The sequence below is a fragment of the Helobdella robusta genome (genome assembly GCF_000326865.2).
Source record: "Helobdella robusta unplaced genomic scaffold HELROscaffold_7, whole genome shotgun sequence".
Lineage (NCBI taxonomy): Eukaryota > Metazoa > Annelida > Clitellata > Rhynchobdellida > Glossiphoniidae > Helobdella > Helobdella robusta.
Genome location: NW_008705398.1, coordinates 1,866,615 through 1,876,800, shown reverse-complemented (window position 1 = coordinate 1,876,800; position 10,186 = coordinate 1,866,615). Strand labels below are relative to the sequence as shown.

Below are 10,186 nucleotides of genomic sequence, written 5' to 3'. Positions count from 1 at the left end.
CATATATATATATATATATATATATATATATATATATATATATATATATATATATACATTCGGTAGAATTTATAGAATATTGTAAAATTATGGTCTTTCACCAACACACACAGACACACACACATATATATATATATATATATATATACATACATATATATATATATATATCAGTAATTCATCAGCAATTGCATATATATATATATGTATATATATATACATATATATATATATGCAATTACTGATGAAAAAAATATATATATATATTGTTACACACATCAAATAACACTTAGACAACATTTAGATGCACGTAATTTCTTTATAAATGAAACAGAGTTAAATTAAAAGAATATTATCAGCCTAACAAACTAATTAATTAATTGAATGGTTATCTACTTACTTAATTAAATAATTAATTATAATTATTCAAAAGCAAGGATTTGAAACCGTCAGAAATTAATTTCAAACAAAGTCGTCCAAACATATCAAGCCAAAAACTAATAACAATATCAATAAAAGAATTAATATAATCATAATTACTAATAATTATATTAAATTATTATTAATATTATAATGTAATATAAGGTTCATAAAAATAATAATGAAAAAATAATAGCATCAGTTACAATCTTCTTGGCTCGTGAACACGTATAAAGTCCTCTACATAGTCAAAAATATCATCGTCCAATGTCCCCAACTCAACTGACTAATTATAGATGAAGTTGAACCTGGGGGTAAATTGGTGGTGAAATGAGTTCAAAATATGCTCTTCAAACATCTCTGACCATCCATTCAACCAACATCAAATACAGCAACATACGAATAAAAAACAAACATGCACATGCAAACATACAAAACGGTGAATGAGGGGAGAGAGAGTGAGAGAAGAAAGAGAGAGAGGCAGAGAGAGAGAGAGAGAGAGAGAGAGAGAGAGAGAGAGAGAGAGAAACATTCATAAACAGACATCAACACATACGAGCATGCAAACACTTTACCAAAAAAAGCGCCTACGTGCACAAAGTAGAATAGAAGCAAGATCTCACTTGTGCATATATACACAAGAATCAAGCATACAAAACACACACATAGAATGTCACAGACAAGCAAACACACACACGCTCACACACACACATTCACACACATACATTCACACACACCACACACATACACACACACATACATACACACACACACATAAAAAAGCACACACATACACACACAAATAAACACACATTCACACGGACAAACATTTAGGTATTACCTGCTAAGATTCTGTGGTAGACACGAAATGATTGGACCGTAGCCAGCAGAATTGTCGTACAACTCGAACAGAGGGGCTGCCACTAGCTTGTAGTTGCGAGGGACTGCAAACAGAGCTGTCAGATGCCAATCAAATCATAAATTAGGAATTATCTAATTAATTAATAATAAACACAATGATATTTGATAATCATATAATTAATTGTTACAAACATTCGATTCCCAACATTTTTTCTTTATACGTGAAACAGAAAACTTCCATTTAATAGCCAAATTCAATTAACTTCCTGTTCTTTCTACCCATTTAAAAAAAATCATCAATTATTTTATCAAAAAAAACCGGCCAAATTCACACATAGAAAAACAATCACGCACACACACACACATACACACCAGCACGCACACACAAAAACAACAGAACTTTTAACAAAGCCACACAACAAACAACCAATCAAATAATCACCAACCCAATCCATCTTTAATAAATTTCTAACAAGACTACATACCAACTATGAATCAAAGCAACAAGCAAACAAACAAAAACACAATCAACTAAGCAAACAAACAAACAAACCAACCAACAAGCAAACAAACAAACAAACAAACAAACCAACAACAAACCTTTCTCTGGCAACTGAACAAGATACAATCTCTTATGCTCCTTAGGCTTTGTTATGTGGGCTGGTATGTAAGGATACTGAGGAGTAATGAAATAAAAATTTAATTAGAATAAAATTTCTCACAAATTAAAAAAAAACATTCCAAAAACAAAATAAGTAATGAGATAGCCAAAAAAGATATGTAGATACATGATAGCAATGATGATAGCCCCCCATGATAGCAATGATAAGACAGATGGTGAGAATGATAATGATGATAAGTGCAACAACAGTAGCAGATGTGATTGACAGCCTACCTGCGGTGATTCAAAGTTGGGTCTCCACCAGTTGGCAATGGTGTCCTCAATGGTCCATTCCACAGGCGGCTGGTCTTGCCTACCCAACATCTAAACGACAACAATAATAATAATATAATAATAATCATAATATAATAATAAAATAATAATAACAATATAAATAATCTAATAATAATCTAATAAAAATTATGCGCTAATTTAATTACTCAAATAAAGGAAAAAAATAAGTTGTAATGATATGAAAGCCAGATAAGAGAATTAATTCTAGCAATTTATTATCAGATGGTCAACAGCCACAACAAACCTCAGTCAGCAGTCGTTTCAGACCTCCGACTTGATCCTCTCCCGGCTTCAACTCACCCCCAGGTCTGTTTAAATGTTAATTTCTATTATCATAATTATCAAAGAATGAAACAAATAAAATTAAAAACATGTAAAAAAAAAGATTGATTTGGATGTTGAAATTTGAAATAAGTTAAGTAAATAAAGTTTAAAATATCAAGTACAAAGGAAAATAATTAATAATCCTCCGTCTAACACCTTACAAAAAACATTTCAGTCAACTTAATAGAACAAATTTATAGATCAAAGTTTCAAAATTTGAAAAACAAGAGACATAGAAACAAATGAAAAAAGAAATAAACCAACAGTTTAAAGTACGAAGTGCCAAGCTGTAGCAGGAGAACGTGGGGTAGACCATGTTCGTGCACAATGAGGACCCCCTCAACTGACCTCCTCATCCCCGTCTTCTTGAAGTCCTCCTTCATTCTGTCAAACCTCGCTACGATCGACTGGTCCTTTTCATATTGAGGGTCTTTCGTGCCAAACGTGTAATTCGTCAATGGATACCTGCATGTTCAAGAAATCAAATAATTTAAAAAAAAAATTATAACCTCAACTAGATCTACTAGAATTTAACAATAAATTTTATTTAATTAAAGATTGATTAAATTAAACATTTTAAACTTCAATTGAAAATAAAAGAATCTGAAATTGTAAACATTACTTATCCCAATTTTAAATACATTAAAATTCAATTATTATTTCAATTTTAATTTTTTTTGCAAAGTCACAGCTGATCAGCAGGCCAAACAGGCCAAACAGGCAAAAACAAAACTAACAAACTGATTGTTCGTTCTAGGGTCAGCTGAGCAAACTGCGGCATTCGTGGCGTCAACGTGAGTGGAGAAATATGAAGACCATCGTTGGGGCCAGGTTTCGTGAATTTCGGCCAACCCGTACTTCGTACCGCCATCTTGTAACAATCCGAGCGATAAAACGTTCCAACATGACGCTATAAACAGCAAAGATGAACAAAGAAATCAAAATAAATTACTTTAAAACTCGGCCACATATCTCTTGATTCCATATACTTACAACTACAGGGCTTTATTAAATGTTACATTGTTATTTTATGTTATGTTCTATATTAAAATTTAATGAAATTTTTATGTGAAAACTAGCAAGCTTCGTTATCAAACAATATTTCTCAAGTCTTCAAATTAAATTCTGATCATTTTAAACTTATAGGCATCTTCTGGTATGGCAGGGCAGAAAATCAGTGAGATTCTTCAACTGTGTCGATTATTTTACGAAAGATTTCATAAGTTTCGTGCAAATTATGCTTAACAAAAAGGAATATACACAATTATACAACAATGCAAACGAACTTACGTAAGAAATCCTCACATACAATCTAAATACAAAATATAATACAACAAAACATATACATAATTGATTGTAACAAAAGCAGCATACCAAAACTCAACTTGCAGATAAAACATTAAAATACAGCAGCAATACCGAAATGCAGTACGTATATTTGAGTTAGTAATAACCAACACTCACACAAAAATACAACAACGTACAAATACAATATACGTATACAAAAATACATAAAACATAGAACTGCACATACGTTTGACTATGAAACACAGTTCATGATTTCTAGCAATAAATATGAAAAATTCTGAAAAATTAATTGAAATCACGCTTCAAATGGAATAAAATCGGCAATGTCACCAACAAACAACATAGCAACAGCAACAACAAAAACAACGACGGCAGAATGTGCAACAGTTTTCAACACAACGACATCAAACTCGACCGCAGATAACACCAACAACGACAACAGCAACAACTTAAAGAGAACAATAACACTGGCCACGGTACCAACGCTACTGACCACAATCGTCTTGCTGGTCTGCGCGTTCACGATTTGGTGGCACTACAGACGCTGGCAGAGGAAGAACAAACAATCTTTCGATGAGGATGATGAGGAGGAGGAAGATGTGGTTCATGATGATGATGATTACCACGATGGTGGTCGCTGTGTTGATGCTGGGGCTAAAATTTTAACAAGTAAAAATTTTCTGAATGTAAATTTGTATGGATTAAAAAATCATTTTCGGATAGAAATAAAATAAAAAATTCTCTGAGTAAAGTAGGTATAACTGGAATTCAATTCTATAATTCTACTCTATAATTTGTCATTCTGCTTGCTAACAACTATTTGTTTAGTTGAAATTTGAAATTACGAATCAATGAACAACAACAACAATGACAACAACAACAACAAACACAAACGCAGCAGGAAACCTGAAACCTGACGACGTGTCTGTTTCGACGGGGTTGAGGATGGGCCAATCGGCGGCCGCCACGGCCACCACGGCCACCACCAACAACAACAATAATAATAACCACAAAAACAACAACTACATTAACGATATCAGCCACAAAACTAACAACCACAACACCCACAACAACCGCAACATCCACAACAACAACAACAACATTCACAACAACAACAACAGCCACAACAACAACAACATCCTCAATAATAACATCAAAAGGAGTTACGAAAGCAACAACAGGCCAATTGCCACTACCATCATTCAGCACAACCGGAGCAAGAGACTCAGGAGAAAAATCATCCGGAACGATCCCACCATGAACGTTAACAAATCCGGAATGAGTAATTATGGCTTTGAGGATTTTGATGATAACCATAATAATAATAATAATAATAATAATAATAATAATAATAATAATAATAATAATAATAATAATAATAATAATAATAATAATGATAATAATAATGATAATGATAATGATGATAATAATAATAATAATGATAATAATGATAATAATGGTAATAATAATAATAAACTGGAGACGACTGACGTACACAAACTATTGAAACAAAATCATAAAGTGGGTGGTTGGAAGGTGAAGAGGAAGAATTATTGTGACGGGGAGGAGGTGGTGGTGAGGAAACTTAAGGCCGGTGGACCACAAGTAAAATCAGCTGGTCGGTACTATTAATGTATTATTATTATTATTGTTATTATTATTATTATTGTTGTTGTTGTTGTTATTTTGTCTTCGTTGTCGTTCAGCTCTGAAAATAAAAAAATGTCCTGACAAACGCAGAGGTGCATACAAAGCTCAATAAGAATTGTTGAGGGTCATCCTCTCTACTTTTTTAAATGTATCAGAGATCAGAGGTCAGAGGTCGGGGTCAGAGGTATAAACAACGACACACAGCACCCGAATTGCATATGATAGTCGGGACTTTCTTTGCATTTGATCTAAATCACTTTGAAGCAGAATCAGGCGACTCTAACCATTAGGCCATCACCAGTCAGCATAAAGTTTTAATGCACATTTGCGTGTAACACGCAAGCACCGCATCATGCCAGCAGGACTTGGAAGGAATTTTGTTTATAAGCTCCTCTTTGATTGCATTCAAACCAGGTTAACGCACGATACAACTACGTGAAACACACACACACACACCCACAAACACACACACACACTAATTCACACAAGCACTTCTGCCGCCTGAGCTGGCTCGTCCAGTAATTGTTTTCACAAGAATATTCATAAACATTCACTACCAGCTTGATATGTATGCATGTTAGTGGGGAGATTTCGTCGAGTTTTGCAGGAAGAACTTAATGAACAACTCAATAGAAACTAGCATAGCTATTATTATTTATATTATTGTTTTTATGATCTTATTATCAATGTTGTTATTATGGTTGTTGCTGTTACCATTTCAAATTCCGTTGCAATAATGACAGTTACCAAAATCGAACAGGGTGCTGGTCGTCGTCCTCCTCAAGTTCGTTTGCCGACAGGGTGTTGGGCATGATGAAACGCCATTGGTCGGAGCAAAACAGGAGGGCGGTCTTCACAAAATTGAATCGGCCAATCAAAGAAACCGAAGGTTTTTCTTTGAATATTTGAGAAATTCAAAAACTTGATGACAGAGAGTTTGAGATGTTGGTGATGGAAAGGACGATTTCTCTCCTATCAAGCCGCTAGCTCTAAGAAGCACATCTCTACTTGACTATACTATTTTCACAGACTGCATACCCACACAGAGGAAGCTAAACAAACGATGTTTAGCATATGCACATATGCATGTGTAGCACATGTGTATGTAGGCGCAAGACACACATAGGTCTCGTGGTAGTAAATTTTTCACAGATACCATTCAAACCACGTGGCATTAGTCTCTACCTCCGCCAAAATTTGAATTTTTCAATTTTTTATTATTATTCTCAAAAAATTAGGATCTGACAGACGCAGAAACTGTTACAGCATGCAAGAAGGCAATAGTACAAAATTTAACGAATAAGTAAATAAATTAATAAAAAAAAAACGGAAAAAGAAAATTATTTAAACAAGAAAAGTAAAATGAAATAGAATAAAATAAATTAATAATTGGAAATAATAAACTGTCAGTACTCAGTGGCTACTAGGCAACACAGGGCAGAAAGAGGTGTTTATTAGTCGTGTGTTATTTTTCTGACCGTATTGATGAAATGATACGTTGTTTATGCTGACCTGGTGGATGTTGAATCGCTTTAATTAAAGTCGTCATTAATTTTAAGGTCCATAGTCTTTTTGAGGTTGTTTAAACTTTTTGAGGTTGTGTATACCACTAATTATCAGTTCTTTGATATTTTGTATAGAAAGATCTTATATAACTGACGAAACATTATGTTGATAGATAATAAAATTGAAATAGTTTCTTTTAAAAAATTTTTAAAAATGTTGTTTTTGCTTGAATAGAAACGATAGCACCCAAATATTTGGAAAAAGAAGATGACGAGGAAAACTCTTCTGAAAGCACCACACCCTACCCATCCACACTCTCCATCACAACCAGCCCACAACAAACACATTTGCATCCAGAGCAGCAACAAGAAATGCAACAAAAACAACAAACTACGCCTCAGAAAACGACGCAACAACAGCAACAACAATCTCAACAACAATCCCAACATCAATCTCAACAAACATTGCAACAGCTATCACAATCTAAGCAGCATTTTCAACACCAACAAAAGTTGCAGTCACGCCTAACGAAGCAACAACAACAACCACAACATCCAAACGAACAACAACCACAACATCCAAACGAACAACAACCACAACATCCAAACGAACAACAACCACAACATCCAAACGAACAACAACCACAACATCTAAACGAACAACAAATGCGACAGATCCAATCCTTGAAAGAACGTTACAACAACCTTCTGCACATCATGGCCCTCAAAGAGAGCAACATTCCCTATAACGCCGTTAACAGATCAACTGATTCTAAGTTTGACATTCAGGATGATTCTTACGTCATAAAATTATTCGAAGACAACCTCAAAAACAACAACGGTATAATGAAAGAAAGTATAAATAATAAAATTTCTAACCATAATAGCAGCAACAGTAACAACAACAACAGCAGCAGTAACAATAACAACAACAACAACAACAACAACAACAATATTAATAACGGTGTTAATAATAAAATCAGTGCCAAAAACATGAAGGACAACAGTTTGGATATCTTGACACTGGGGTACCCCAAAAGAAATAAGAAAGAAACTGCCGACACGTACAACTCCAACACAAGCTCCATGCTGCCGAATTTGGGCAGTTGGCCTGATGACGACGACAACATGAGCAACAACAACAACAGCTGCAACAACATTAACAAAAACAACATTAACAAAAACAACAACACCCCAAACAAAATCCACACTAACAAAATTTACACTAAATACCATTTCAGCGACGTCAACAACATCTGTGGCAAACCTCAACACAGCAGCAACATCTTCAGTGACATCAAGCAAGCCACCAGTAACAATATACATAACAGTAAGAGATACATCAACAGCAAGAATATTAATGTCATTAATCATATTTACGAACCTCACAGTGAACCAGATGACAATAATGATGATGATGATGGTAGCGTCAGCATCGTTAATGTTAGGTGTCGCGATGTCATTAATAATAATAATAATAACAACAATAATAATAATTATAATCATAATAAGAATTATCATAATAATAATAATGACCTTGACACTGGTAACAGCCTTTACATTGGATCGGTCAGTTACGGAGGTTTGTTTATTATTGCTATAAACAATAAGAATGATATAATAATAATAATATATAATAATATATTATAATATATATTATTATAATATAATTATATATTATAATGATTATAATAATAAATAATGATGAAAAAATTAATAATACTAGCAAATAACCATACATTTTATATTTAAAACTGATCAAAAATGTTTTTGGGTCCAATTGCTATTTATTTATTAATGCGTTCATTTTAATTATCGTTATTGTTTTTATGTAGATGGTTCAAGCAGTTCTGGATTGAGAGAGATAGATTTAAACAACTACTCCACCATCTACCTCGCCAAACAGCATGCAAACAGCGTAAACGAAGAACATTCGTGGAGAAACGTGAACGAAGAACGTTCGTGGAGAAACGTGAACGAAGAACATTCGGAAAACAACGTGAACGAAGAACATTTGAGGAACAACGTGACGTCATCAGTGCCGTCATCGTCGGCATCAGTTTCCTTACCGCCAAACCTGGTCCCGCAGAATTCTCCTGGTCAGTTTTGCAGATGAAGTATTTTGACTATTTTTTTATTTGAATGAAATTGTTGTTCTAAGTAAAAATCAAGTAAATGATTTACAGCCCTATGACTTCATTTCAACCATTCAATTATTTTTTAAAAGAGACCGAAAAAAAAAATTCCCCTTTCCGTTCAGATGTAAACGCGCGAGAAGGTGCACCAGGCGAAGTGGAGTTCTTGAGGGAATCAACAAATCCAAGCACTGTAAGATCGGCTCCAACCATCATCCAAACCAGTTATGACGTCACAAACGTTGAACCGGAAGAAGCATTTGTTTCCTGTTTAAACACCAACAGACCATTCTCCAACTCTAACTGCTTCCCTTTCGACTGGAGTTATGAACCGGGCGGGAAAAAAGATTACGAGGAGTACAAGAGGAGAATTAAAATGTTGCGGCGACATCAACATCATCAACAACAACATCAACAACAACAACAACAACATCCAAACAATGACGAAACATTCCGCCAACTGTACAACATTCAGGGGGGAGAGTTCACAGACCAGCCGAACGACGACATGAGCAGCTTCTTCATCCCAACAGAACTGAAGCGCCGTGCATTCGACCTCATTTACTTCAAGTACGACAGCGAAATGTGGGCTGCCATCAAAGACAAGTTGAACGACAGAATCAAAGTAGTCCCCGCCGAGTGGTTGGTCGACGCTCCCAGTTACGATAGTGACGTCAGCAGCTGCACTTCCGGCAGTCACAACGGTAATCACACGTTTGACGATATGAACGATGACCACAGCTGCAACAACAGCTGTGATGTCAGCTTCACTGACGACACTGATAACAGTACCAATGGTTCTTATTTGTCGTATGCTGGCAACGAAGACAGCATGTCCCTCCCCCGTCAGCAGCAACAACAACATCGCCATCAGCAACGCTATAATCATCATCATCAACAAAAACAACATTATCATCAACATCATTATGATCAACAAAAACAACAACATTATCATCAACATCATCAACAACACTATAGTCATCCTCAACAACAACCCCCTCTCTTCAGCCCCATCGAGACCGAGTAAA

The 10,186-nt window shown here is 34.8% G+C and overlaps 2 protein-coding genes across 2 annotated transcripts in view; one reads left to right on the top strand and one right to left on the bottom strand.

The window, feature by feature from the left end:
- Window positions 1-706: 706 nt before the first annotated feature.
- HELRODRAFT_69274 (hypothetical protein) lies at window positions 707-3,341 on the bottom strand (the record flags this gene model as incomplete). The annotated part of the gene is made up of 7 exons (XM_009030554.1): window positions 707-728; window positions 1,262-1,376; window positions 1,882-1,957; window positions 2,177-2,266; window positions 2,481-2,544; window positions 2,825-3,025; window positions 3,298-3,341. The coding sequence occupies 7 exons, from the start codon at window positions 3,339-3,341 to the stop codon at window positions 707-709; spliced, it is 612 nt and encodes a 203-aa protein (XP_009028802.1).
- An 850-nt stretch (window positions 3,342-4,191) lies between these two features.
- Window positions 4,192-10,186, top strand: part of HELRODRAFT_189584 (hypothetical protein) — a gene marked incomplete at both ends in the record, with an annotated part of 11,756 nt that continues 5,761 nt past the window's right edge. Inside the window, 8 exons of the mRNA XM_009030773.1 lie at window positions 4,192-4,537; window positions 4,767-5,473; window positions 5,609-5,702; window positions 6,008-6,094; window positions 6,279-6,407; window positions 7,259-8,605; window positions 8,859-9,122; window positions 9,284-9,992. Coding sequence (XP_009029021.1) covers window positions 4,192-4,537; window positions 4,767-5,473; window positions 5,609-5,702; window positions 6,008-6,094; window positions 6,279-6,407; window positions 7,259-8,605; window positions 8,859-9,122; window positions 9,284-9,992 — 3,683 coding nt within the window. The remainder of the gene's footprint in view (window positions 4,538-4,766; window positions 5,474-5,608; window positions 5,703-6,007; window positions 6,095-6,278; window positions 6,408-7,258; window positions 8,606-8,858; window positions 9,123-9,283; window positions 9,993-10,186) is intronic.